The sequence below is a fragment of the Aaosphaeria arxii genome, assembly GCF_010015735.1.
Source record: "Aaosphaeria arxii CBS 175.79 unplaced genomic scaffold BU24scaffold_4, whole genome shotgun sequence".
NCBI lineage: Eukaryota > Fungi > Ascomycota > Dothideomycetes > Pleosporales > Aaosphaeria > Aaosphaeria arxii.
This window is the reverse complement of record NW_022983477.1, coordinates 4008248-4035254: the sequence shown is the minus strand read 5'-3', so window position 1 is coordinate 4035254 and position 27007 is coordinate 4008248. Positions and strand designations below refer to the sequence as shown.

Below are 27007 nucleotides of genomic sequence, written 5' to 3'. Positions count from 1 at the left end.
TGAGCGTTAATAGCAATGGCATATACAGTGGGAAGAGGCTGCATCCCTACTTTGCAGACGCTCCCTGATGAGATTGAAAAATGTAGGCATTTATGGTCTTACTCTTCTTTTGCGGAGACCATATGTGGACGGGCACGGACCACTCTTAGAGCTACCCCACGCGACTGTTGACTTCATCGACGGGAAGCTTCTACAATCTACAATGATGCACTCAAAATGCGCTTCAAGGCATCAATACAGAATATCTCCACATTTACAAGTAATTCGCCTGAAAATAATGCGTATGTTAGGGTACTAATTGGACATAGAGCTCACAGCGTCCCTCAATTCTCTTGGTCCTCTGGCCTGGGTGAAGCTCAGCGACGACCAAGTATGCTTCACGATTATCCCAGAACAGGGCACACAGGTGTGGGCGTGAGTCTGTCGCGTCCCATCTCGTGATATTGCCGCTTACTTGTTTAATTACAGTGTTCTTTCCATTGTAAGAGTGCCGCCTATCCACGATCGCGTACCTCCGTATCAGCGATTAACCTGACGATTCTCAGGATACGATATTCGAGACATATACAGTCCAGTCTGCCGCGAACAATGTGATAAACCTCGAGGTGCCCCTTACCTCACTGAATCGCGCTCTCAAATCAGCCACAAATGCTACGTCTGCCCAGATACGCCTGACGAAGAAGGACAATATGCCATTGCTTGCTCTCACTATCGTCACAGCCTCCTCTTCGAATTCGTATAGCGCTTTCCCCACAACAAGCTCCGGAATCGATGGAGGATTCGGTGCAACACCCTCGGAGGAGTTTGGTGCAAACAATCGAGAAACAATCATTACGCAAGAAATCCCTGTGAGGGTGTTGGCACCAGATACTGTGGCTGGACTACACGAGCCTCAATGTCGAGAGCCTGATGTACACATCATCCTACCACCTTTATTGCAATTAAAGAGCGTTAGCGATAGGTTCACCAAGCTCGCCTTGGTCGGAGCCAAGTCTGGCCCTGGAACAGTTACCTCGAGGACAAGGCTCGAGATGGCTGCTAACATGCACGGATGCCTCAAGATGGCTATGAAGACTGACTCGATGAACATATCATCAGTATGGACCGATTTGAGCAATCCCGAGTTGGATCCCAGTCAAGTGGCTGGTGGAGAAATAGGCATTTCTGAGCACCCTAGCACCCGTATGAAAGAACTAGGAACGGCCGACGGGCGCAGCGAAGAGGGTTGGGCAACAGTTCGAATTGATGCTAGGGATTGGGGCAAGGTTATGAGCGTGGGACGGTTAGGTGGGAGGGTGATCGCGTGTAAGTTGAGTTGTGCCTTGAATTGACGCCGGCCGCTTTTGAGGCCACAAAGCGATCAATCCCAACCAACCATTCTGACGCAACCAGGTTTCTGCGATGAACACGCCTTAATTCTTTACGTTTATTTACCTAGCGATAATGGCGAAGACGAATCCGTATTGACAGTATGTTGCGCCACAGCTGGTGTCCCTCCCGTTCACTGATAGTTCGCTGATCAGCCACACAGTACTATGTTAGCTCATACAGCGCATGATCACGATACTATCCCAAATAGTCGTCTTCTAGATTAAATCTCTCACGAGCTCAATGAATGATCAAATTGTACAGGCATGGCACGTTGCAATGGAATCTTCTCGAACCACTGTGCCGTCGCGCTTCAACCGCAAAACCCTTCACGCTGTGACCCATTCTGGCTTGCGATCAATACCCTGGCTGTCCCAAAGTGGAGACCCCGTCTGGCGCAATTATTTTGGAGAACATCGCTTCGCAGATACTCGAGCCTGATATTCCAGCGAGTGGATATCGATACTGATTAACCTTCGCCGCATACACGCCTTCTGGTCACAAGCCACATTCTCCTCTTGAACGGGCACGTTTAGTCAGTGGAGTATACGATGCGTCAATCTAGGATTGTAGCCTCCTAACAAGACCAATACTAGAATACCAGTTGATCCGTTTCGGCAAGCGCCGACGGTTGCTCCCGCCTGAGTTCCAAGGCATCTAAGTCTGCCTTGCCAATGGCCGTTGTTCAAATCAGTGCAGACGAGTAGTATACAACCACTCGCGATTTCAATTTCAAATCCCTGTGTAATTCGAATCGGTGATTTCTTATCGGTCTCTTCTTAGACAAGGTTACACGATGCCGTACGTTTGTCCCAAATTGGAAACATTCTGGAATGATTCTTCTACTGCTTACATGCAGTAATCATCGAGGCGCAGGGTGCCCAATCAGCACAAACTGGCCAATGGGGTTAATACAGTATTACTTGCTCTAAGCACATCACCTCCGGGGATTCATTCGTACTGGGATCTTTTCATGTGGCTGCTTCGTGCAGACGCAAGATGAAGCGAGCTTAGATTCGCGAGCGTTTGTGCGGCCACGTTTACTGAATGACGCCAGACAAACCTACAGCTTACTATTGGCAGACTGGATAGTATGGATGTTACCCATTTGCTGCGGTTTGCGTACCCTACCTGGATCGGGTATGCATTTCTACACGACGACACGACGCTTTAGGCATCAAAGACAGATTCGGGGAATTGTATTGAGACAGTCGCTGACATTGACGAGCTACATCCCGCTTTAGGGTCCTATTAACTTCATACGGAAGACTCATTTTAGATTTCACATGCGTACACTGCGCAGCCCAGAGTTGCAGTACTGATAATGTTGTGCAGTTATCTGCAATTGTATTGTACAACTAGACGGAACCGGAAAACATCGACCCCAACATCTTGCGTAGAGCCACAGGATGGAACAGAAGCCCATTATGGTACTCGGACCGCTTGCTTATTCGCCGTGACAGCGGTACTCATTTCGGAAGCCGTAGGGCTGCGTCTTATGCTCCAGAGGTGACGAAGAGACAGCCACACCCTGACACAACAACCTCAGATGCTTTCACCAATCATAATGGTAAGGACAAATGCACACCAAAAGGTTGACCTGGATCATTGCCAGAAATGGTCTCCACGCAATTGATTGCGCAAGCAATCATTGCACTAAGCCCTTATTCCACAACGGATTGGCATTGCACTTGAAACGTCCACAGAAAATACATCGTCACTTTCCAGCAAAGTCACATAAAACAAATCGTGAACGCGTTGCTTATCCAGCAACCTAATAATCTACCATGATTTGCTTTGCATTAGACAAAAGTCCACGTACGTAGTCCAACCCGCAGACCCACAACAAGCCCCCTCGTCTGGCCTTACCCTTCCAACCAGGGCGTCCTCGGTTCTGGCAACCCGCAATCCGAGACAATCATCGGTGCTCACTATCTCGCAATTTTCGCCCGTACGTCATCTACAGCATCTACACGCGAGAGACAAGCAGAAGGATGAGCCGCCGCCGCCGACTCTGGCGCGCTTAGCCATGGCTTGAAACGTGCGTGCGGCAAGGCGGTGGCTTTGGAAGGTGTGTCGAGGGCGGCACAGCACAGCACAGCACGTCATGGCGCTTTTGGGTCATGTATCGCCCGAGGGTCCGGAAAGGGGATGGGATCGTGAGTCTGGGATCGACGTGCGGGGAGACATTGTCTTTACGTTGGACGGGCCGTTGCGTGTAGGTGGAGATGAGGGTTGGGGGAAAGGGTCTGGCGAAGGCGGCAGTGTCGTGTTGAGTTCGTTTTAGGTGCTGGGGGAGGGTCGAACTGGTGGTCATGACTTTCTTAATGTTTGGGGCTCTTAGCTGAATGATATCAATGTTTGGTCTGGCGCAAACTCAGTATCGTGACATATTCGTGGACGCGATCCTCGAGTTGTAACTTTGGCGAATGTTGAAGCCTTATTTGAGCTATTCTATTTCACACCATCTACAAAAGCAACCTCAAGTAAACTTCTTCAGATTCCGATTTCATCTTTCTAGATTTCGTCGGTGTAGACTATCTTCCACGTCCAAACTCGTACCGGCATTCAAGTATTTCCGCAAATATTCGACCTGCGTTCATTGTACTACATTGTAGCAAAGCATGTGCCGACCACCAGCATAACAACAAAGACTTGAAAAACCTGCCATCCAAAATTCACTTTTTGCCTCTTGCCCTTCTAAAATGAGTAAATGTTGATGACAAAACCTATCGCATATAGTTACCACGCATGCTTCACCACCATGACTCACGACCATCTGCAACGACCTGCATGCACGAGATCGAGGACTCACAACCTACCTCTCCCTCCAACCAACCGCATCACAAAACAACAATACCAAACCCCATCGGCCACCCCGATCAAATTACAGACCAATTCTTAACTAACCATGACCTCGAAACCTCAAAGAATCGTTCATTCGTTGTCCCTCTAACCACCTCAAAACAGCAACCAAAGAGTCACGGTACAGGCAAAGCCGTACAACACCCCAACCCACCTCAACCCCTGCAGCCGACGGCCTCCCCTCCCTCCCTCCCACGCCTCCCTCCCGACTCGCCGGGTCGCTCGCTCGCTCGCTCGCCTGCCTTTGCCTTTACCTTGTGCAACTCCAACATTCGCCTTTCTCGCATTCACCCTCGCATTTGACGATTTCGCGAAGGGGGAAACGGACGGAGGGGGACGGTCCGCAACACGAGACGAGCCCATCCCATGACTGTTTAGGTAGGTCGAGCTAACTAGCTATGGCTTGAGGGTCTGTCTTGAGGTTTGGAATCCAATCCAATCCATACCTAGGCTAGGTATTGTATCTACATACGAGTACGATACTCCACGCTACGAGGCACACCGGACGCAACTCACAAACTCGGAGCGTCCGACCCCTTCATTCGCGCATCCGCGCACACAAAACGCGAAACGAAGCCCTCTCTCCAAGGAGCACGGTATTCGCTTGAGCAAGGCGAATCGCAGCACTGCAAGCGTCGCGATGCGATGACTCTTCTTCCTTCACATCGGCGATATGGTGGCGCTTTGGTTTAGTCAATCAAAAATACTCCCTCCTCCCTCCTCCCTAGTCAGTTCCCTCGTTCCCTTCCATCAGGGCGGGGGCGAGCCTTGTTGGCTTTGGCTTTGCTATTTTCCTTTTTGCCTTGTTCATGCGGTGCGATATTGCGAAAACGCTTGGGACTGACTACGGAGTATTGTTTTTGGAAAATACTCGAGGGGTGCGTGAGGGTTGATTCGACGTGTTGTTCGTCGAGGTGCGTTAGGGGGCCGGGGGCCGCGGCGGGGGGAGGGGAGGGGAGGAGGATGTGCGGGTTTCGCGGGTGGCGTATTTGCGCGAAGGGGGTGCCTGCCCGCATCGGGGCCCGGGGGAATGGGGTTGTTGGGGAGGGGAGGAGAGGGGAGTGCGTGCGTGCGGCGCATGACGATAATTTGAAGGGGACGGATTGGGATGGGTGAGTATGTTCGTGTGATGTTTCATCGTTCAGCTATGGGAGGAAAAGCAAAAAAGAACGAGTCGTTATCGAATCGGGAGGACGCAAAGGAGGGAAAAAGAAAGAAGACATCGGAAGATGGTTCGACACGACACTGTTTGGACTATTGCCATATGCACGATGGGGAGGGGAAACGCTGCGGTCAGGTCGTCATACCATTGACGAGAGGAAGATATGCCATTCTGGGTAATGGGTACCTACCTAGATAAAGTAGACTAAAGTGTGTATTACGACAGCATTCGGGAACCACGGATCTGCGTGCCATTCCAAATCATGAGGGGATTGGATACCTAATGGGTGTATCACGACAGATTCCCAATACTCGTAGCTTTGGGAAGAAAAGGCAATGCAAGGCAGCAGCGATAGCAGCATCAACAGTGGTGGTGGTGGCGGCACTGTGTAACGATGGAAAGGAAAACCCATTATCTCTTTCCGTTGATTTTTATTTATTCAATCGAAAGATTCGTTAGAGAATAACGCCACAGATCGTATAGGCCACAATGATCAACTCCACCATTTACTCTGTAAAAAGCAATGACTGTAGCCTGAGGCGGAGGTGACGTGAAGGCGGGAACAGGTGTTCGCTCGTCCGCTCGTTTCATCCCCCCTCCCCACCCAGCCGTGCCACCCGCAATCCCCCCATCTCCGTTGCATCGCATCGAGAAACAACATCGCCCCCCCTTTCTCGTCCCATTTTTTTCTTCGGGTAAGGCTGTTCACGTCCTCCACTCCAGCGACCCGTACTCACCCGCTGTCAACGAACCTGGGGGCACCGAGTACGTGGGCGTGGACACGAGGCTTCTGTTTGACGTACGTGTGTGTGTGTGTGGGCATGCTTTGCGCTGCGGGCCGAGCATGTGCGTGGGTCCTTACCGTCAACGTGGCTGGTGCACATTGCAATCTAGAGGTTTGGGATCAAGGAGGCGGACGAACGACCAACACGAGGGGCCGAGAAAACTTGTTTGTAGGGGAAGAGAAGGGGAGGAAAGAGATGTTATTGGCACATGCATGTTCGTATGTGATGATGATGGCAGTGGTGGTGATGGTGGTGGTTGTGTAGTTTGGGGGCTCAATGTCGGACAGACGAGCTAGTGACAACAATAGCAGGGCGTTGTCCGAGGCAGAAAGGAAGCAATCTACTCCAGACTGACTACTGCCATCAATCTCTGAGTGGATGGATTTCCAAGCCAGAATGGTCTAGATAGTATGTGGAAAGGGGGCCAAGTCGGCAGGTGTGATTAGAGAGCAGAGAGAAGGGTATGAACCCTTAATCTGGACATGCTGGTGATTATTCGACAAGATGAGATGCACATAGGGCGCGAAGACTAATCTTGACGACATGAGGATAGACAAAAGCGCATGGGATGGAATGGGATGGATAAGAGAGTAAAAAATAGACCCCAAAATAACCTACTTTCAGGCCTTGTCGAGTGCATCTAAACAGCTCAAAAGAGCCCGAATGGTAAGAAGTCGAGTCCAATGACGAGTCGCTGACTTGCATAGTGAGCAAATATGATTGTACATGAGTAGCTGCCACGCTTTGTTTGGACGATAGGGATAGAGAACAGCAGCCAATTATGATTTTCAGCTGCCCCCTCTAGACGTTACAAAAACAAATACAAAAGGAAAAGGGTAGACTTGAATAGGAAAACGGGTCACAGCACAGCCTGAGGTCAGCCCTACGGTGCAGGGGTGGATGCCATGTGGGATATCCCTGCTTAGCCGCGTCTAGCGCGCCTAATTGTAGCTGATCGGTGGATCGGACGTGGGTCTATTTTTGGGGTCTCGGTATGCGACTCTACCTAGTGTAGGTGTGGATGATGCGATGCTGATAGTGGAAGGGAATGCGAGTGGGATCTCTGGGTTCCTGCAGCTTTTTCCTTTCGTCGGGTCGAATCTGTGCGATGTGAGGGAATGGAGGGTATCGCAACAGGATAGTCCGTGTCAAAGTACCACAGGTAGTTACATCTTAGAGGGCACAGCGAACCACAGGCTTGTGTCCCAAGTCAGCGAGGCGAGGGCTACGCGAGAGTCCCAAGCGGAGAAATTCGTACAGGTTGACCTCTAGTTGCGGTAATGTGAAACGAAAGAAATCTCCTATCGCGACTCCGATGTTGGTCGCCTCGCTGTCTACACCCAGATAGGACGTTTGGTGTGGAGGCACAAACACGTATTGCCACGACGCCATTCACGTCGCATGACGACAGCACACACACACGCGAATACTCGAAACTCTGATCTTTGACCGGATCTCTGGGTCGAACGCACAAGTCGTCATGTCCAACGGTAACTGGGGGCTTGGGGACTCTCGGCCCCCAAAGATAGATTTTCAGGGGCTCGCACGATGCTGCATCGAACGGGCTCTCCCACATCACCGGGTGCCCAAAATGTGTGTGCCTGCATCTCACCTCGCTGACCTCGTGGCTTCCGTCACACAAGCAAGGCTTTCACGCAGTTAGGTTCCCGACACCGGGATGAGCCAGGATGTGTAGATTTTGGCGGGGAGTGGAAGTAGAAGGGTAATAAGATAGATGAGGGGGATCACTAGGGAGATTGTGCGCTCGAGGAGACATCTGACAGGTCGAGATTATCGGCAAGGAAATAATGGGCATTTGAATATGGATTGGTCAACGGTGGTGGGGGCCTTGAATAGATGCTTTTACAAAGCAACATACAAATCGAACTCGCTCTCCGAACATTTATTGAATGCTCCAGCGCGATGCGTCCGTGCACCTTATAATTGGAATAGCCAATGTGCGAAAGATTCTGGTGTTCTGCGAGACTTGTGTTTCTCTCGTCGCCGAACAATCGTAGTGTTCTGCGCGGGTCACCTCGATCCGACCCAGCGTGTCATCTTCAGCAGACAGGATCGCAGCGCAAGATGGTAACCTCGCGCAGGTACGAGTACGTGCAATGTTCGACGCTGCTCAGGTTCACATCCAAGCGTTTTGGCAGCGGCAGCTATTCCGATACAGGCGACGCACCCAACAGGCCGACCTTGTGCGCACGTCCAGCTCGTACCCGCTAGGAGCTGAACAAGCCTGCAATCGCATCCATCTGTTGTACCCCAACGCTGCTGAATTTCTCGGGATGCTCCACTTTCAGGCACAAGAAGTCGCCGAATGTGCATTAGCTCAATGCTACCGGTCCACGGTGCTGGCAAAGCTGTCACTAGTACGCAGGTTCCAACGGGCGGGCTTGAGGGGCATCGTGGGAACAGCAGCTGGATGGTTTTGCGCCTTCGCACACGCTAGGGGAGCAGGGAGCAGGACTGGTAAATGCATCCAGGCACCGCCATGCGCTGTATTGCCCACAGCTAGTAGAAAGCATCACCCGAGATCTCAGAAAAGACATGGTGTTTCTAGTGCACCATTGGCCAGAAGCAGAAACACCGGCCGGACGAAACTGGTACGCGGTGCTGTAACGTCGTTTCAATTCAATGTTCCGCACATGGCCTCCTGGCATCGCACAATGCTCTGCATGGCATGCTCGCCGACCACCGTCCGCCCTTCGACGTCTTCGAGTACTTTCGAAGGCTATTTGTGACTAGCGTGCAGCGAGAGCATTCATCGAATCAAACACACTCGGGACGGTTCATCGGCCCAGGAGTGTGTAGTGGTATCGAGTATCGAGTCGAGGCGAGAAGGACGATCAACGGCGCGCCCGTTTCCCATCGGCGGCGAGGGACTAGGACGCCTTCAGGGACGGATCTTGGGGACGGATCTTGGGGACGGTGCTCGACGGTGCACGACGGTGCTGGATCGAGGACGGAATGCGGAAACCGTGTAAGGGAGCGGGAGGCGCTCAGGTTCCCTATTGCTGGGAGACTTGTTCGAATAGGTGGTATGGCCCGGTGATGATGTTGTATGACTGTATTGCGCATATCTTAGGTATTATTGCAGCAGCCAATCAGGGGGGAGGTTGCGCTTAATTGAAGGGAAAAGCAGCACCATCATCATGGTACATGTTCTTCATCAGCAACCAACGCAACCACACACACCCCACGTTACTAATCCTAGGACCTTTTCCAGGGAGGAGGAGATTGGAAGGAGATTATTGAGGCAAATTAGGGGGTCTTCAACTTCGTCTTCTTGTGGATCAAGAGAGTGGAGAAGGTCAAGGCAGACGTCCTTCGAGGCACAATTGCAACACCCTATGTCCGACGAAAAGAGCATGCTAATACTTTGAATGTATCCCCAGGACACATTCAATATTATAAACGATACTATGGAATTTCTACGCCGCGGACTATGAGAGGATAACGTTAAGTAACCTTGGCAGTCAGTCACCGAAAGCAGTATTACGGCCTGGAAGTAGTAGCACCCTTCCATCTTTTCTCTCTTTACTGTGTATTTTGCGCCTTGCAGGGGGTCCTGGTCGCCTATGATAATTTATCGTGGACGATTACAGAACAATTGCAGCATAGGGATGGGATTGATGAAAGTATGCATCAGCCGCCATGCCCTGGCCCTTGTCCAACGCCGCAGTAAGGAACGCTGCACCAGTCTGCACTTCTCGTTCTCTCGCTCTCTCGCTGTGTGTGTGCGTGTGTGCGTGTCTGCATGCGTTCTGTACAGTACATTACATGCCTCGTACTCGTAACCCTATCACTGCTCAGTGCTAACTCGATACTGTATTATCCCGCCGTTCTTCGTTCGAGCGGCGTGCTGACCGTGCACCGCCTGCGGCTCTCTCTTTGCACATTCACTGCCACAACCCACCACCAGCGCTCATCGTCGCACAACCAACCACTATTCCTGGCCCATTCCACTGCAAGCTTCCATGTCGTCTTCTTCTTTTGCGCCCATGCAAGCCCATTCGATCAGTTAGGGTCCGGGGGTCCTACACACCACCCCCATCACGGCGCACGTCCCCCTGCCATGGACTGCTACGCACAGAGGATGACTAGATGCCTGAAAGGGTGGCTTACAGGGGTTTTCGGCGTGGTAGTAGTGGTCGTGACGCTTGTAGGTGCTTGCGCCTGGAGACTTGCACCCAGAATACTCCGAGTCTATGGTTCACAACGTCTGGGTTTATAAAGATGCCTGGGAGGCAGAGTCAACGGAGGGTCCAGTAAATGTGCATCACAACCGTCTAGTCATTCGGACAACGCCTTCTTCCTCTCTTGTACGCCTATTCGTCTGTGTTCCTGGTCCATTTCGTACGGCCTCCTTTGCAATTATAAAGAAGACGGCTTCCCTTTTCCCTTCGAGTCAGGCATCATCTCATCACTTACAAGCACACACACATACACACTTGAAATCAGATTCATACAACAGTATCAAGTCAAGCCTTCAATCATCGTCTGCAAAGATATACAACAACAAGCCTTGGCAACCTACAACCAGTTCGAGTTTATATACATGTCATCCATCCAACTATCCACTGTCAAGCAACCCACTCAATCAATATTACCATCTATCCTCATGGGAATCGACGACTTCAACTCGATCGATCTGATCAACTCGGGACGTGGAGGATACAACGGACCCGAGGACGCCAACTCAAATTGCAGCTCTCTTGGACGAGGAGGATACAACTAAAGCCTTCGCCTACAACACCACCAACAAACTATCACCACATACAAAGCCAAGGGGCACACATCACAACAACCAACACAATTTCAAACCGTCATCATGGGACGTGGAGGCTACAACTAAATTTCCCGCGGGTACATCCGCAACACCGCAACACCATTCCACATCTATACAACCAAAGATTGGAATACCTATACTACACAAACACCAAGCCAGCCAACCAACCACCAACCACGATCTCAACGATCACGATCACCACCACCACCATGTGCCCACCCTACCACCACCCTCGACCCGCCTCCAAAACCCTCCGCAAACTCCGCGTCGAACGATGGCGAACGCCACCACCATGACCACTCACCACCTCCACCACCTCATTTCCTTTCAATCCTCTCTTGTACATTTACAACCCTTGTACCATAAACAACCCTTCTTTGTTCTGCTTTCATTGCATAGCTAGCGTGGGATGTTTTGCTGTACTGTACAACACATTTCTCATTTTCTTTCTTCCTCTTTTCCCCCATCGGCATTTCACTGGCGTTTCTAGCACGTCGGTTCATCTGGGCATTTTATTGGGAGTCTTCCAGCGGCATGGTCGTTACATCTTTTTCCCTCCAGCATACTTTCTTTCGGGCTTCGGCTTCTGCTCTTTTTGTTTCGCATGCATCGAACGGCGTTGGTTCTTCTTGCTTTCTCTTTCCATGTACAAGATTCTGTATTATATGATGTATGGATGTATGTATGTACGGTATGCTGGGGGAGTTTTGGGCGTTTTAGACTGGCTTCCTGCTTTTTTCTCTCTTCGGTTTAGATGGGTTATCATATGCATGCATCAACATCGCGGACAGGCTCATTCATCTTGAGCTAACGATGGGTATGGGGTTATGGGTGTTTTAGACGGCGTTGATTCATTTGATTTTTTCGGGGACTTTAGGGATTGGGGTTTTACTTGATAATGAATATATTCATATACTTTTTATACTATTTGTCTTTCTAATTGAAGATGGTGGGTGCTTGCTCTGGGTTCAAATATGGGCTGCTGTTTTGAGTCTGAGGTAGTGGAGAATAGTCGTGCTTTCTCGTGGTCCCGTTGCACTTTACTTTCTCTCTCTCTCTCTCTCTATGAATCTATGGATCGAGTACCGATACGCGAGATTTTCGTCTCCGCAATTGCTGTCGTCATTTAGTCCCAATGATCCATCTCTAGTCAACGCCGTTCGGGGCGCTTATTTGCCAACACAGAACCTACAGCGATTCTCGAATTAGCAATCATTGTTCTTCGCAATGAGCGACCTCGCCACCTGCTCGCAAAAAAGGACGAAAAAAGCTGCGGAGGAAGAAGATGCGAACGTGAGACGGGATCTCCACAACCCAGTCGCAGAAGGAAATGACCGCCGCGGGAAGTGGATGCGGGCCGCGTGCCACGCCGTAACGGTGTTCGAATGGAATGATCATGGGCACAGACGGATTTTGTGGAGCAGAGTTATTTGGGGGTGGAGGTCTACGTGGTGTGTATGTGTCGTTGCTGCCTGTGCCGTACTGGGCCCGCCGGGTCCCGGTTCCTGTCGATAGCACATCCAACTATCGTCGTTGGAATTTATGAGGGTTTTGTGGCTCATTTTCGAGGCGACGCGGCGGAGTATGGCACAGTGTTGTGGCGGGTGACATGATGGGGAAACGGAAGGGCGGGCGCAAAGGCGTTTGAGACATCGATGTCTATATCGTTTTGGATAGTTGCGATAAAGGCATCGGGGTATGATTGAGGCGTGTCGTGCGGGTGGACTTGCACTATGTGCGATAGGGGCGGAATTAGGAGAATGAGTAAACTTACTTTTCGAATACTACGCCCAGGACTTCTTCCACGTCGCCGCTTTCGCCTTTACCCGTGATGCGTGCCAGGGCGTCTGCGGCGAGGCGAAGCGATTCAGCGGCTACCACTATGTCCACATCTTCTGTCGGTTCCGAGTAGGATTCAACTTTCGATAGCACGGGAGATTCATAAAATCGTGGATCATGTCTGGGTTCCGCTTTCACGGCAATTAGGAATGCTTCGAGGTGTGTTAGGCATTCGGTAAGCAGTAGGCGCTGACGTTCGGTCGCCCCCAGGGACTCCTGCCAGATCAAAGGGTCAGGATCGGAATCGGGAACCAGGGCTGCTGTCATATTCCGGAATACCTGGAGAAGGCCGTCGAGGAAGTTCTGAATGTTTCCGGGGTCTTCGCCCCTGGAGTTGGCGGCTTTGGGGGCCGAAGCGACACTGCACGAAATGAAGAACGCCCGGTCGAAAGGGATGCCAAATTCGGCATGAATTCTTTCCTTCCAGCCTGTGAGGTCCATGTGCGCAGGAAGCTGGTCCATCTTGTTAATTGCGAAGAGGACGTTGATTCCCAGATCGACACACTGCCTAGTCGTTTCCATCACTTCGGGATCCATTTCGGCTGTGGCGTCCTGAACGACGATCAACACATCTGACTCAAGCGCTCGCTGTTTAGCGCGCTTGATGCCTTCCTGCTCAACAGCACCAACCACGTCGGAATCCACAAGCCCAGCTCTTCTCAGGCCAGCCATGTCCCCGATCTTGACTAGCCAACCTCCGAGATCAACACCGACTTCAACGACATCTCTTGTAGTGCCGGCTTCCTGAGAGACGATAGCAGCCTCGCGCCCGACAATGCGGTTCAAGAGGCTGCTTTTCCCTGCATTAGGCGCTCCTAACAAGGCAACGCTTATGCCGTTCCGCAAAAGTTCGCCTCGTACAGCATTTGTGACATGTGCTTGAATTCTAGCAATGAGACCACGGGTATGCTCTGCGACTGATGCACAGAGCTCTGCAGGAGACTCATCGAAATGTTGGTCTTCCGAGAAGTCGATCAGCGCCTCGAGCTCGCCTCGAGCTTGAAGCAATTGTACCCTCCATTGTTCGTATCGCGCCGCTAGTGACGAAGTTGTTCCTCGAACTGAGAGCTTCCGCTGCTGCTCGGTAGATGCTGATAGAGTTTCGCCCAGAGATTCAATCTGGGGAAGCGTCATTCGATCATTGGCGAAAGCGCGGCGAGTGAATTCTCCGGGCTCTGCGTATCGAATGGGACTTTCTCGGCGTGAGCATTTGGATACGGCTGCAAGAACAGCACGAACCACCGCAGGCCCGCCGTGAACATGAAGTTCTAGGATATCCTCTCCTGTCACCGTTCGGGGCGCGGGGAAATAGAGGACTAGGGCTCCGGAATCAAGTACGGTCGAGGGAGAATTGGGTACGTTTGGTTCGTATAGTTTGCGCAATGCTGCATTACGAGGCGATGGGAATTTCGTTCCCGGACATAGTTCTCGGTAGACCTATCACATAAATCAGAGCTGTTGGAATCGAGGTATACTCATTCGATGAGAGGTGACTGACGTGTGAAACTGCTGGTCCAGATATTCGAATAACCGCAATCGCAGCTCTGCCTGATGCGGTAGAAAGTGCATATATGGTAGGTTCATCTTGCTGCCAATGTTGAAAATGAGAAAAACGTATGTGTGTGAGGCCTAATGGCCCTCTTGAGGTACTGTAGAATCCATTGTGGGGATGTGTTCGAATGAGATGTCCAATTGATCGCTGGACAGCCTCACTGCGAAGAGAACGAGATTGCTGGAGCCATAAAAGACAAGATCTTCGAGTCGACGAACTGAAAGCTCTCATTACGAGAGGAACACAATATTTTGTCGCATGATGACAATGGTGGTGACGAGGATTCGGTGAAGGGTGGGTCTCCGCAAGAGGCGCACAGACCCCCGCTGCCCTTTAGCGCGCCAAGATTTCGAGTTTCGTTCGCAGGCTGGAAAAAAAAAGTTGCCGCATCCAACAACAACACGCAAACGAGCAAAGTCTCGATATCCACGTTCAAAATGGCTTCCGATGACATGGTATGGCAGATCATTGGCAAGGACTTCTGCAGTTTCAAATTGAAGACCACGAAAGATCAGGTAAGATTGCTGAATCGCCGTATTGGATCGTTCTGACCAGTTATCTAGACTTTCTGTCGCAATGAACACAATGTTACGGGTTTCTGCAGTCGACGTAAGTACTCGGTTTGCCAATATCTGAATCTAATCCGTTTCTGACAAGTCCATCAGAGGCCTGCCCCCTTGCCAACAGCCGATATGCTACCATTCGCAACGACCCGGCGACTGGCAATCTCTACTTGTACATCAAGGAGCCCGAGCGATGCCATCTACCGACCAAGATGTGGGAGAAGATCAAACTCAGTCAAAACTATACCAAAGCCCTGGAACAAGTCGATACGCATCTTCAATTGTAAGAAACGTCGATTCACACCGTAGAGTATGGCCTTGCTGACGTCTTCCCCAGTTACCCCAAATTCATGAAGCATCGCAACAAGCAGCGACTCACGAGATTGACGCAAGTGAACATCCGAATCAGAAAGCTCGAGAAGGAGGATGCGAGATTGGGAGAAAGACTTGTCCCCAGACTTGCGCCAAAAGTCAGGCGTAGGGAGGAAGGACGAGAGAGGAAGGCTCTCGCAGCCGCCAAGGTTGAGCGATCTATCGAGAAGGTGTTACTTGATCGTCTTCGAAGCGGCGCTTACGGCGAGGCGCCAGTCAATGTCGAGCACGATGTATGGATGCGCGTGATGCGCGCCCTCGAAAAGGAAGGCGAGGTTACTGGGGACCAGGACCTCGATGAAGGCATTGAAGAGGATGGCGTTGAAAATGAATACGAGACTGAACAGGGGGTTGGCGATGTCGAGTATGTTTCCGATATCGAGGGCGAGAGCGATGATGAACTGGAGGACTTCGAAGACTGGATGGACGGCCGAAGCGAGGACGAGGACGAGGATGATGAGGACGAGAGTGAGAGTGCCAGCGCAAGCGAACAGGAAGATGATGAAGATGACGACGAGTCGGAAGACGATAACGAGAAGCTCAAAAAGCAGCTCGCAAGCCTCAAAAGGAAGCGCCCTGCCGGTCCTCCATCGAAGCCAAAGAAGAAGCCAACGAAGGACTCGAAAGGCCCCCGCCGGGAGATCGAATACGAAATCGAGCGGGAGCCTCCTGCCCGGGAACTCGTTCGCGCATAAACAGATACCCTTGGAGTGCGATGCGCGTCTGGCATTTGAATTGGCGTTCCAGTGGAGTTTTGGTCTTCTTCGATTGCGTATATGACATATGATCAAAAGTCTTGGCACTAAAATTCCGAGGTGATAGCGTGGCTCTCACTATGTATGTTCGTTGTCTCCTATAGAACCACTATGCAAGATAGACTTGCCAGTATCAGTGTGATTATACAATGTTTTCACCGTCTCTCCAAACAATGCTAAGATTCATGGTCCTGAAAAACACCCAAGTGAATATCTCATAACATCTATGTCATCGAATCATTTGTGTCAAAACCACTATCTACTCTATCTGTGTTGTCACAACCCCCTTAAGCCATGCCCTGTAGCCCTGTCCGTAAGGCACAAAAAGAAGCCATTGTATGGAACCAAACCAATTCGCCCACCCTTGAGAAACTTCCCACCAGCACTCCAAGACTACAAGATCAGTCATTCTCAGGATACACACCATCATCAAAGGACAACCAGAATCCTCTTGCCCCACCCCCAAAATCATCTAGCCCCGATAAAGACTCCTCTGCTTCTTCTAAAATTAGCCGTGGTGAAGACTCTAGATCTATCCAGTCCACATCACTTCCCCCATCTCCCTTCGCTAACCGTGACAACCACGACATTGACTCATTGACGCGCGAAGATCCTGAAGAAGCTAAGTGTATTCTCGCACGCACTCCAGAAAATGGCATTGCCAAGGCGGAAGCCATAGTCTTTGAAGGTGTGGGGCTGGTGTTCCCTGTATCTGCTCGAAATCGACAGGCGATTACAAGAGATTTGGACCGTGGAACGATGTGGGTACGACGGAAGCAGGCTGGTGGAGAGGGTCAGGAAGATGAGAAGAACGGTGTGATCAAGCCTGTAGTCTACCAGCCATGGAGCGAAGGTCAGTGAGCGACCCCTGTAAATCTCTGAAGATAGGTAGCCGGAGATACGCGCAGTGTCTGGTAGCATGCAAGGTGCATGAAATGGCAAACGGCGATGGGTCACGGTGGAAGATGACAGGCTGCAGTCTCATCATGCAGTGAACCAGAGATATGGGTGCCTCAATAGTAGGGGGCATCGCCGGCACGACCCGCCATTGGTGGATAGGTAGGATAGATAGATATTCGTCTTCGTGGATGGAGCTTTTGGAGGGAGGTGGATAATGCGTCGACCTCTCTCTCGGCTGCCTTGATCTATCTATCTATGCTCTGTCCAGTCCCTTTCCCCCCACGCGTGACCTCCGAATAGCCTCACCTACCCTGCTACACCACACAATAGACAGACTGTCAACCTGAAATGATGTGCCCATGTTCGATGTCTCAACGGTCCATGTTTGATGTGAACCAACGAAGAGTCAATCCTTTGGAAATGATCATGCATAAGTGGGGCGAGCCTTGTCGTGGGTTTCAACGTTAGTAGCACAATCAGAATCAAGCCGTGCTAAAGTTCCCGCGGTGGTAACAAAGGCGCATGCTCAACTTCGTATGGGACTGCTCGACATCATCAAATCGGCAACGATCCGGGTTTACTCTGACCCATGTCCCAGTGTATTTGCACCACAACTCATGCATAGATCAAGTGGTTAAGTCCACTGTTCTGTATCTAGCATCTATCCGACAGATGGAAGACGGGATTTGCACTGAGGAGAAACTGGGTTTCTTTGAGAGCAGGTGTGTTCCACTCACTGAACCTCAGAATCGATCTTAACGACGTTTGTACACAATAAAGTTGTGTGACTTTCTTGCTGCACTCCTGTTCAAATCTGGTAGGTGTGGCATTGTCCGGTGACGTGTGGTAAGCTGCCATCATAGCCATGGTGTCCTTGCTTGCGTAGTGATGTGACATTGGATTGGTAGTCAAATGCAAAGTCCCGCGGGATTAATATGACTGCCTATTGAGATGTTAAGATCGAGGATCTACTGGTTGGTTCTCGGGGATAGTCTGAAGAGTAACACGAAGAGGTTGGTAAGGCAGGGTGACAATGATCGTAGAACAGTAGAGTATATTGTTCGATACTAACTTAGGTTGAACACAGAAGACCATAAGGGTATTCTGAGTTCTCTATATACTTGAGGTGATCATGGTTTCATGATCAACGGAGGTTATGATCATGATCGCTTTGCTCACAGTGATCAATGGTCATGGTGATCATTGTGATCATGGTCACGTGACTGGCGGTGTCCCGGGTGTCAGGCGAAGTGGTCTCCTTCTTATAGCGGGTCTCCCTAGGCTTAGGCTGGATCGTAACATGAGAGTCTGGGCGGTGGAACTTGGATGATCTTCGGGCCGTGTGCCAATCATTTGCAGCACCCAAGCAACCGAAACGGGAGCCCGACTCGGCTTCGGGCAGAAACGCAGAGAGGCACTGCAGTCCCTATGGTCACTCGTAAAATCAGTATAGGTAGCATTTTGGTATGGGGACTGTATGCATTAACACGAAACCTGCAATCATCAAAGGTCGGCGATACCTTCCTCCCGTTATTACATTCATAACCATATGCACTGCAAGGCTCCTTGACAACCAAGTGTGTTTGGTCTGCAATAAATGGGGACCAACTGAACTCTGCCTGCCACATCCCGGCTGAGCATCTACTAAGAGCTTGGAAGTTCTATCAAATGGTGGCTGGACAAACCGAAAAACGTAGTGAGTGGCAAGGATCATGGCACATTGGCGGGAGATCGTCGATGAAAGAATATGAAGACCCAGAGCACTGGAGAACGGATTGGCGAATCGGCGTCTCACTTGGTGGTTCTATCGATCTGCATGCTCCCCGGTAGTTTACTAACTGACAGAAGTCGCTGAGGTCGCCTCTCTTGGTGAGAGCAACTATGTGGGGGTATCACATAGGGCTGGCTGGCTGCTAGTTGTAGCTATATGTACAGTTCGACCAAATAACGTGCTATTTGAAGCTGTGAGAATCATCCAACTACACACGTCTGTTACTACGTCAGCTACGCCCCTGGACGGAATGTCACAATGATGTACTCCTCTTTGTTGTGTAACTATTATCGGGAAGAAACCACAGGCCCCCTACTATCATGATGCGTCTCTGGACAGCTTCTGTGGTGTGATGGAGACCCAGATCTATTAGTCCTCGGAAAGGTGCATGTTATTCATCCTTTGTTTCATTTTCTTGGAAGAAGGGAGGCGGAACATGTGATCCAACCATCTTGTGGAGAACCTAGCCGGGCACTTGGATGTGACAGGGAACATGCCATTGGCCATTCGAGCGGTGAGTGTGATTCTCACTCTGCGAGATGATCCGGCCTGTGCGCACTGCGTTTGGCCGTCAAAAGGACCTCCATCATTCACCCCAGCGCGTTCCCGCACACTGATACCGACAACAACATTGCAGAGATTTGGTGGTATCACTAAGACAACCAAGCTATTTCATTCAAGCAGCTACCCTAACGCTTGTGGATACCTCTCTCTATACCAGAACCATTTCCTTGTGGACTTTTCATAATAACTGGAACAGAAGACATACAACCGCCATGGATCATTCTCTCAGTCTCAGACAACGGCATTCTACCAAGTCCTTTTCTCAATCTGGGAAAAGACGCGTGAATCCTCCTTTGTCCGATCAGACCCTCAAGCGGGTCAATGAAGTTATTCGGTTATTTCAAGACATAGAGGCTGGACATCAACCCGACGGCGACAATTGGATTGAGTACCCGTTCGATCCAGAGGATTACGAGGAATTAGAGCGTGTTCTGGACCGGAACGAGGAGCTCTCAGCATATGTACATGAAAGGATCAGGTGGGTACGTCGACCATGCGACTGTAACGAGAGCTAATAACGATGTCTGCTAGGTACGATTACGACCCGCTGAGCCATCGGCTTGCTGTTCAAATGCCGAAACGTATACATGATCGAATGATCGCTCTTGTCGAAGAACGTATCGCACGGAAGATCGCTTCGATTCGCAAAGGATCAGACACTGCTGCCAAATTTGCCAGAAATCTTCAGAGCGGCCTCTCTGAAGATTTCTTCCTTCCATCTCCCAACGATCCCACTGCGAAGTCAAAGCATGAGCCAGATGCCACTTTCTGGTATGGAGAAGATTCATTCCCTGGAGTCATCCTCGAGGTTTCATACTCGAACAAGAAGAACTTGAGAAGGCTAGCGAAGAAATACATTCTTCGCTCCGAAGGGAATGTACGAGCTGTCATCGGTTTAGACATTGCATACAGGATGGATTCGTTGGAGGCAAAATTGACAGTATGGCGGGCTGATCGGCAGCCAACGGGAGAGCAAGGGCTCCATAAGCTCTATGTCACCGCGGACGTCACGGGTCAGGATGAGGTATGTGGTTGTTTAAGCGTAACTTTCCATTTTATTTTGCTTGGTGCTTACAATGCCCTGTAAACAGGTCTTGCGCGACGCATTTGGGAACCCGACTAAACATTCGGGCCTGAAACTTCGCCTCACGGATTTTGCTCACCCAGACCTTACGGGGGATATCACTGAAGAGCAAGACCGAGAGATAACTATATCTGCGACCACGCTTATCACATGGCTCCGCAGGTACGACGACCAGCCACGTGGCGGTGGGACTAATCCTGTTATACGGAGACTTCCTGAGGGAACTGTGCTAGAGACCGAATCAGAGGAAAGTACAGAGGAACTGGAGCCTGAGGACGAGGAACGGTTTGCCCGGCAGGAGGAAATGGACGAAGAGCGTGCAGAACGCCGAGACAGGGATTTCTTTGGCGCATGACTGGCCTGACGAGCTTGTCAGACTGTTAGTGTTACGAATTCTAGCAGTGGTTTCTTTAACATCTCATGATATGTACCTAGAGATACAAGTAGTTTCAGGTAGCATGCATGGTGGGGTCAATGGCGTAAAATTGATGGATTATCGTAGAGAAGATGAGCATACTGCACTCTGATAATATAATTATTTATACATGCATCTTCAGCCAGTAACGCTGGTTCTGATCCCAAGGTCTTCACATTTAGTCAGTGTTTTCCCTAAGCCAATAAAGAGTCACACCTACATAATTGTAAATCAGTGGTACAAGTCCTATCGCGAACGTTGACCTCGTAGTACATTGGAATTCAAGTCGGGCTCTGGCTCCACCTGTGTTAAGAAGGCATATGCTCACTTTGGTGCTCATTTACTCGGCTCAATTATATCGAAAGTGTATAGACCTACATCAATCAGTGAATAGAGCCTGTACTTGCTACCATTCTCTATTCGCCGGCAAGTGATGGGTGGAGGGACCACACATGTTCCAAGGCTCTACGCGTATCGAAGGCAAACATTGTGCACGAGCCAACAATAAATTTAATTGCGAAGTGACAGTGAAAATGGCATTGGCCAGTCGAGTGGTTTTCTTTATTCACCTAGCACGTCCCTCCTGGCATCAATGCTGCCTAGGTTCTGGGGTAACACTAAGGTTCAATCACTCCAGTGATTATTCCAGCGCTTGGACGCAACTTTCCCACCATAAAAGAACCATTTCCCAGGAGATTTTTTTACTATCCAGACAGACACAACATCATGTCTTCTTCCTCAACTTCACAACCGCAGACCGCGGTACCCCCTCCGCCTGCGAACTTGTCTCTTGCGCCCAATGTGCCTTTCCCACAAGCACACCAACTCCGTGAGATATTTCGGAAGATGAAGAAAGGGGATTATCCCGAAATGTCTGACGGTTGGGTCGAATACCAAATCGCGCCAGGTGACCATGAGGAATTGGTGCGGCTGATGAAGCGTAAAGAGAGACTTTGGCTGTGGTCACTATGCAAGCTCCGGTGAGTGGGTTAGCAGTCCATGTGGAGGGGGAAAGAGCTAACAATGACGTTGACTAGATACGATTACGACCCAGTGAATCATCGAGTTGCTTTTCGGGGCTCTCCATGTGTACCGACCAGAATGGCCTGGGAAGTTAAGCATGCCATACATCTTCAGCTCCGATCGATCAGCGAAGGGTCAGACACTGCTGCCAGCTTCGCTAAAAACGTGCGGGGGGTCGGTAGCGCAACACAATTGTTCCCAGTTCCTGGTTATCCAACCGCGACAAGGTCAAGGCATGACCCAGATTTCTCTTTCCTGCATATCGTTTCGAGATCCTCAGGCATTTCAAAATACCCAGGAGTCATTATGGAATTTTCAGAATCGGACAAAACGAACTTAAATAAGAAGGATGTAGAACACCTAGCAAGAAAATACATCAGATACTCCAAAGGGGCCGTAAGAGCTGTCGTATGTGTAGAGATTACGTACAGCAAGGATGAGGACGGTAAGAAGGAGAAGGGCAAAGCAGAACTGTCAGTATGGCGGCCTTAGATGCAACCAACCAAAAGGGGCTATAGGCTCGTTGCTAAACCAGACTTGACGGGAATAGATAAGGTATGTGGCGTTTGAGCAGGGCTTTCTTTCCATTTGACCGTATTTAAGTACTGACAAAGTCTTGCAAACAGGTCTTCCGAGATGAATCTGGGAATCCTACCGAACATCCGGGCTTGAGACTTCGACTTGCCGATTTTGCTTGCCCGCCAATCTCGGAGGATATCCCCGTAAACGAAAATCGAGATATCGTTATACCTGGGGATAGGCTTTTTCAATACCTCGCCGAAATTGAAATTGAGCATCCTCAGGAAATAATTCCTCGTGTCCACCATCGCAAAGTAGCGAAGGACAGGTATCAAGTACCATCAGATGAGGAGTCAGTTTCTGACAACAGTTTCTGACGAGGCTATGGAATCGGAAAATGAGGATATGGATCATGTTGACGCTTGAATGCTCTGACAAGCTTGTCATTCATCAGCATCATCGTCATCACGTCCTCTACAGCTGCTCATTATCATTGATAACATCACTCCTGTATTCGGTTAGATCATAAATAAAATGAATATTCGGTATGAAATCTCTCAGTGAACAGTGGTGGTGCATTTATTGCGAATCTCGGAATTCGGCAAGCGAGACTCTAAGTCACGCAGGGTACTTAGTTGCTATAGACTTCCTTAACCCGCCTATTCTTGTAGAAGGAAGACTTGTAGCAAGGACGGTAAGCGGAGGTTCACCTTAAGCATACTGATCGTGACTCTACCGGCAAATTGGTTGGAGAACGCTATTTATGAGATACGTGTAGGTCTGGAAAAGGGTATGATCTGAACTACACCACTGCTTCAAATTCAAACATTTCTCGAAGGGAAGATTGACTGCCTCTAGGCAACCGAGTCTTGTATGGCTTTGACTCAACTCACCTTCGAGATGTACTCGAAGATCGACTATTGAAGGACTTGAAAAGGGACTTCGAATCTCGGGTATTACACTATGATGTCTCCCTAAATATCGTTAACTTCCTTGGGGAAACATGGCCAGCTAGATGATAGTGTAGAGAAAGGGTTCACCCATTCCCATTGATACACTTGGCTAGGGATTAGGCAATGGTGCTACCCTGAGTGGCTTTGATGCGCACTATTGTTGTATTGCGGGGTATTACTGATTTATGATTCGTATTTACTACTTAGGGTTGTATTATACAAGCCCTCTCCAGTTCTCTCAAGTACATCAAACAATTGTCAATTGATATTACAGGGTTGATATTGAACGGCACATACTAAATTAGTACATGAGTGTACCCAGTCTGTCCAGTTGCAGTGCAAGTCTCACAACGAGGGTTGAAACAACGTGTCCTGGATATAATGAAGAAAAAGACATCTCGAAACTCATTCCCACTCCCGTACTTCCATACCCCAATACCAGCAGAATTATAGTATGTCATCTCGGCTCATTGTCCATACTGCTTCCCATTACCGCTCCTCCTTCTGCTCCATCCCCGCCTTCATAGCCTCCTCCCTCGCAATCGAGCTTCGCCTCCGCTGAGCGCCAGCCCTGCCTTCCTCGGTATCCTCATACGCAATGATTGAATTACCTCTCTTGTCGAACCAATGAGGCATCTCTTTCGCGATCTTGACGACGTTGAACGGATTAGTCGTCCTGTGGAAAATCTCATCCATCTCTTCTAGCGAGCGATATGCCGTTTCGGGGAAGAAGAAGTATACGGACGGGACGATGGCGGCGTTGATCACGGCGAATATGATGTAAGTCTGGTATCCGATGCTGGCGAAGGCGACGGGGGAGATCATTACGACCATGAACTATGAAAGTCAGTGTCAATTCGGGTGTGAGGAGAGTGATGGTTGAGGCTTACGTTGAAGATCCAATTTGCGGTTGTGGAGATTGCATTTGCAGGTGCACGGATACTGAGGGGTGTGATTTCGGCGGGGTATAGCCTGTGAGATGTGATTAGTTTGAAGTTGACATCACAATTGCAAGGAATGGAGCATACCATGTCATACCGAGCCAGCCTATGGCGAAGAACGAATTGAATACAAAGAGAAAGACTGCCTAGATTCAACGATAAGCCAGTGAACAATCTCAATGGGAGTGGTTTGTTACTTACCGCTGTGATACCGCTAGCTGTGCTGACATTACTGGTGGTACCTGCCAATACACACATTGAAGCAGACATGCCAGCAGCACCAAAGATCATCAAAGAGCGACGACCAAACTTCTCAATTGTAAATATGGCAATCCAAGATGCGATCCAATATTCGGTTCCATTGCAGGCGGCCAGTAAGCGACTTAGGAAACTCGACAATCCGATGTTTGTCTCAAATATGGTAGCCGCGTAGTAGGTAATGATGTTAATTCCGGAGATCTATAATATATTGGTCACTCATCCGTCTTCCCGGGGAAGTTGCCATTAATTACCTGCTGGAACATCTGATTGACATAACCCAGTGCAGTACGATGGAAATTTCTGTTTCGATTCATCTTGAAGCACTCTCTGAAGCCACCTTTGGACATCTCGAAGATGACATCCGAAACAGCTTGGAATTCGCCAGCAATCTTTTTGTCGTCCTTGGGAAGATTGCTCAACGCCGCAAGGACCTCGAGAGCCTCGTCGTCTCTTCCTTTCAGAAGAAGCCATCGAGGCGACTCCGGAAGGCCAGGTATTGTGATGAGGATAAAGACTGCGAGTATAATTTGAAACGCTATCGGGAAACGCCAAGTGATGGAGCTTGGTTCAAGGAAAGAAAATCCAAGATCTATCCAGTAGCTCAGCATCACACCAAACACGATAAGGGAGCCCTGAATGTGTTAGTCACAAACTTCGTAAATGTGGCGCCAACTCACTTCTATCATAACCATTTGCCCTCTACGATGTGACTTGGATGTCTCGGCCTGCCAGGTAGGAACTGTACTAGTATTCATGCCATTGCCGAATCCGGTGATCCACCGTCCAACAATCAGTTGAGCCAGACCGAAAGAGCTGGCCTGCAGGATTGCGCCAACGACCATGATAGCACTACCTATGAAGATGGTTTTCTTACGTCCCAGATAGTTACCGAGCCAGATGGTGGCGACCGCGCCGAAAAAGCATCCCAACGTGTAGGCACCGACCGTGATGCCTTGGATGATGGAAGTATGCTCTGGGGTCGATCCGGCTGGTGGATTGACAACATCAATTTCAGGGAAATATCGAAGAAAGGATGGCAGGGTCAAAAGACCGCCCATTACTCCTTGGTCTGGTAATTCCATTCATTAGCACAGCATTGTTGAAAGAAAAAGAATACAAGTCGTACCATATCCAAAGAGAGCAAAGTCAGTGCCTGCGACGATTGCAATCGCAATGTTGAGTTTGACGCCCGTCAGGCCGTAGTACTTCTTACCGCCAAACATCTTGAAGTTATCGAGTCATACAAGTGTAGGAAAAGTCTCAGATACCATACGACCACCGTGGCTATTGGTACAAAGGAATTAGATCTGATTGAATAGAAAATCAATGTAAATCGAAAGACTTTTCGAATACAAATGTGGAGATGATTCAATGTAAACTTGGACGCAGTATTTATCAATGACGATATATGTAGTGTCAAGGAGGCGCAATTCGGCTCGGCATACTGTTAACTACAATGCGACTGCGAGTACTCTTAGCATCTTGCCGCGGGAAGAAAAGCATCCAGATGACGTTGTTGCCGCACGCTTAGCCTTGTGCGGGGATACGGCGACGATCCACTGTTTTTCCCCACGGGAACAAAGCATGGCCTTCGAAGATCTACGGCAAGCTTGTTTGAGCCGCACACTGTGATTTGCTCGTTTCCGCACCAGATCTTTCACTAAACATCCGGAATGCCCATTTTGTTATCCCGTCAAGGTTCGCGACAAATCAAATCATACGGAACTTGGTGTCGGAAGCGGGCAAGGCGTTGGTATTTTCCAGTGAAATTAACGCTACTTGGAGTAGAACCGAGTGAACGCCGGTGTCATTTCAACGCGCGTTGTTTGCGATAAGTGTTCGATTTGCCCATGATGGGAAACCCGGGGGTGTGGCGAAGCTGTCTTTGATGGCTACTTGGAGTCGCGATTTGGGACTTCGCATATCACTGCTTAGCATCTGACCTCCCTGACGTTTTAAATTTCGGATGGGATGTCGAGTCGCAAGTTTGGCGCATTACGTTTGATAGAGAAACGCCAAAGATTGTGGGGCGAAAGTGGATCGAGGATGTTTTGCAATCGTCGGCTTGGTACTTAGATCTGTCTTAGGCAACTCTTGATCGAACGTCGTAATCGTAGCTAGCAACTGCTATACCAAGTCTAGTGCTAACGGAGTAGAGTATTCACATCTCTTCTCGAGATCAGGCTTGCCTTTGTACATAGTTTGCTGAGCATCCACGATAGGATTCGCTTAGCTGGGACTCATGAGTTTACATCAGGTTTTCGAAGCGGTTCGAAGCACATTAGGAGAGCTATGCGCTTAATGCTAGGGTTTTGAGGAATTCTTTGTTGGGTAATTTTCTCTTCATATAACTGTGTAGTCAGCAAGTCGAAGTCCACTGCGTCTGTGATTCAAACATGGACCCATCGTCTTGAGCAGATAGACACGTAGAGTAAGGGTCAGGCATGAAAAGTAATCCGTTGAATTGACGGGAGATTTAAATGTCTGATATAGACATTGAGATATATGACTTAGAGT

General features: G+C 49.6%; 11 protein-coding genes across 11 annotated transcripts; 8 read left to right on the top strand and 3 right to left on the bottom strand.

Moving 5' to 3' along the window:
• Nucleotides 1-216: 216 nt before the first annotated feature.
• Nucleotides 217-1558, top strand: BU24DRAFT_462786 (Hus1-like protein; the record flags this gene model as incomplete). Its single annotated transcript, XM_033532045.1, has 6 exons — nt 217-259; nt 309-414; nt 469-481; nt 546-1305; nt 1393-1469; nt 1532-1558. 6 exons carry the CDS (start codon nt 217-219, stop codon nt 1556-1558), a joined length of 1026 nt encoding a protein of 341 aa, XP_033384996.1.
• A 2344-nt stretch (nt 1559-3902) lies between these two features.
• BU24DRAFT_207474 (uncharacterized protein) lies at nt 3903-4775 on the top strand. Its single transcript, XM_033521894.1, has 2 exons — nt 3903-4707; nt 4760-4775. Exon 1 carries the CDS (start codon nt 4120-4122, stop codon nt 4534-4536), a length of 417 nt encoding a protein of 138 aa, XP_033384995.1. The 5' UTR covers nt 3903-4119; the 3' UTR covers nt 4537-4707; nt 4760-4775.
• Nucleotides 4776-5286: 511 nt separating this feature from the next.
• On the bottom strand, nt 5287-5876 carry BU24DRAFT_423034 (uncharacterized protein). Its single transcript, XM_033528131.1, has one exon. The coding sequence runs from the start codon at nt 5805-5807 to the stop codon at nt 5586-5588; it is 222 nt and encodes a 73-aa protein (XP_033384994.1). The 5' UTR covers nt 5808-5876; the 3' UTR covers nt 5287-5585.
• A 2260-nt stretch (nt 5877-8136) lies between these two features.
• BU24DRAFT_409738 (uncharacterized protein) lies at nt 8137-9241 on the top strand (the record flags this gene model as incomplete). The annotated part of the gene is made up of 3 exons (XM_033525941.1): nt 8137-8282; nt 8360-8792; nt 8942-9241. The coding sequence occupies 3 exons, from the start codon at nt 8137-8139 to the stop codon at nt 9239-9241; spliced, it is 879 nt and encodes a 292-aa protein (XP_033384993.1).
• Nucleotides 9242-9872: 631 nt separating this feature from the next.
• BU24DRAFT_207371 (uncharacterized protein) lies at nt 9873-10585 on the top strand. The gene has a single exon (XM_033521893.1). The coding sequence runs from the start codon at nt 9947-9949 to the stop codon at nt 10421-10423; it is 477 nt and encodes a 158-aa protein (XP_033384992.1). The 5' UTR covers nt 9873-9946; the 3' UTR covers nt 10424-10585.
• Nucleotides 10586-11907: 1322 nt separating this feature from the next.
• Nucleotides 11908-14634, bottom strand: BU24DRAFT_423030 (P-loop containing nucleoside triphosphate hydrolase protein). The gene is made up of 3 exons (XM_033528130.1): nt 14316-14634; nt 12753-14254; nt 11908-12166 (listed from the first exon to the last, which is right to left on the bottom strand). The coding sequence occupies exons 1-3, from the start codon at nt 14598-14600 to the stop codon at nt 12148-12150; spliced, it is 1806 nt and encodes a 601-aa protein (XP_033384991.1). The 5' UTR covers nt 14601-14634; the 3' UTR covers nt 11908-12147.
• A 129-nt stretch (nt 14635-14763) lies between these two features.
• BU24DRAFT_451139 (Mak16 protein) lies at nt 14764-16224 on the top strand. The gene is made up of 4 exons (XM_033531079.1): nt 14764-14884; nt 14933-14978; nt 15035-15215; nt 15270-16224. Exons 1-4 carry the CDS (start codon nt 14807-14809, stop codon nt 15997-15999), a joined length of 1035 nt encoding a protein of 344 aa, XP_033384990.1. The 5' UTR covers nt 14764-14806; the 3' UTR covers nt 16000-16224.
• A 66-nt stretch (nt 16225-16290) lies between these two features.
• BU24DRAFT_423028 (uncharacterized protein) lies at nt 16291-17154 on the top strand. Its single transcript, XM_033528129.1, has one exon. It carries the CDS (start codon nt 16354-16356, stop codon nt 16918-16920), a length of 567 nt encoding a protein of 188 aa, XP_033384989.1. The 5' UTR covers nt 16291-16353; the 3' UTR covers nt 16921-17154.
• Nucleotides 17155-19293: 2139 nt separating this feature from the next.
• BU24DRAFT_423027 (uncharacterized protein) lies at nt 19294-20870 on the top strand. The gene is made up of 3 exons (XM_033528128.1): nt 19294-19772; nt 19826-20318; nt 20386-20870. The coding sequence occupies exons 1-3, from the start codon at nt 19507-19509 to the stop codon at nt 20731-20733; spliced, it is 1107 nt and encodes a 368-aa protein (XP_033384988.1). The 5' UTR covers nt 19294-19506; the 3' UTR covers nt 20734-20870.
• An 839-nt stretch (nt 20871-21709) lies between these two features.
• Nucleotides 21710-22470, top strand: BU24DRAFT_207351 (uncharacterized protein). The gene is made up of 2 exons (XM_033521892.1): nt 21710-22371; nt 22443-22470. The coding sequence occupies exon 1, from the start codon at nt 21793-21795 to the stop codon at nt 22306-22308; it is 516 nt and encodes a 171-aa protein (XP_033384987.1). The 5' UTR covers nt 21710-21792; the 3' UTR covers nt 22309-22371; nt 22443-22470.
• A 1075-nt stretch (nt 22471-23545) lies between these two features.
• BU24DRAFT_441674 (general substrate transporter) lies at nt 23546-25713 on the bottom strand (the record flags this gene model as incomplete). Its single annotated transcript, XM_033530460.1, has 7 exons — nt 23546-24125; nt 24179-24260; nt 24317-24375; nt 24431-24688; nt 24742-25122; nt 25168-25559; nt 25617-25713. 7 exons carry the CDS (start codon nt 25711-25713, stop codon nt 23778-23780), a joined length of 1617 nt encoding a protein of 538 aa, XP_033384986.1. The 3' UTR covers nt 23546-23777.
• Between the last annotated feature and the right edge of the window lie 1294 nt (nt 25714-27007).

Excerpts from the sequence above, each read along its gene's own strand:
- BU24DRAFT_207474 (XM_033521894.1), top strand. The coding sequence starts at position 4,120 with ATGCTTCACCACCATGACTCACGACCATCTGCAACGACCTGCATGCAC.
- BU24DRAFT_423034 (XM_033528131.1), bottom strand. The coding sequence starts at position 5,807 with ATGGGTTTTCCTTTCCATCGTTACACAGTGCCGCCACCACCACCACTG.
- BU24DRAFT_423030 (XM_033528130.1), bottom strand. The coding sequence starts at position 14,600 with ATGAGAGCTTTCAGTTCGTCGACTCGAAGATCTTGTCTTTTATGGCTC. Across the intron at positions 14,255-14,315 it reads CTGGACCAGCAGTTTCACAC|GTCTACCGAGAACTATGTCC; the intron begins GTCAGTCACCTC and ends TTTATGTGATAG.
- BU24DRAFT_451139 (XM_033531079.1), top strand. The coding sequence starts at position 14,807 with ATGGCTTCCGATGACATGGTATGGCAGATCATTGGCAAGGACTTCTGC. Across the intron at positions 14,979-15,034 it reads TACGGGTTTCTGCAGTCGAC|AGGCCTGCCCCCTTGCCAAC; the intron begins GTAAGTACTCGG and ends CAAGTCCATCAG. Across the intron at positions 15,216-15,269 it reads GTCGATACGCATCTTCAATT|TTACCCCAAATTCATGAAGC; the intron begins GTAAGAAACGTC and ends CGTCTTCCCCAG.
- BU24DRAFT_423028 (XM_033528129.1), top strand. The coding sequence starts at position 16,354 with ATGCCCTGTAGCCCTGTCCGTAAGGCACAAAAAGAAGCCATTGTATGG.
- BU24DRAFT_207351 (XM_033521892.1), top strand. The coding sequence starts at position 21,793 with ATGTGGAGGGGGAAAGAGCTAACAATGACGTTGACTAGATACGATTAC.
- BU24DRAFT_207371 (XM_033521893.1), top strand. The coding sequence starts at position 9,947 with ATGCGTTCTGTACAGTACATTACATGCCTCGTACTCGTAACCCTATCA.
- BU24DRAFT_423027 (XM_033528128.1), top strand. The coding sequence starts at position 19,507 with ATGGATCATTCTCTCAGTCTCAGACAACGGCATTCTACCAAGTCCTTT. Across the intron at positions 19,773-19,825 it reads TATGTACATGAAAGGATCAG|GTACGATTACGACCCGCTGA; the intron begins GTGGGTACGTCG and ends GATGTCTGCTAG. Across the intron at positions 20,319-20,385 it reads ACGTCACGGGTCAGGATGAG|GTCTTGCGCGACGCATTTGG; the intron begins GTATGTGGTTGT and ends CCCTGTAAACAG.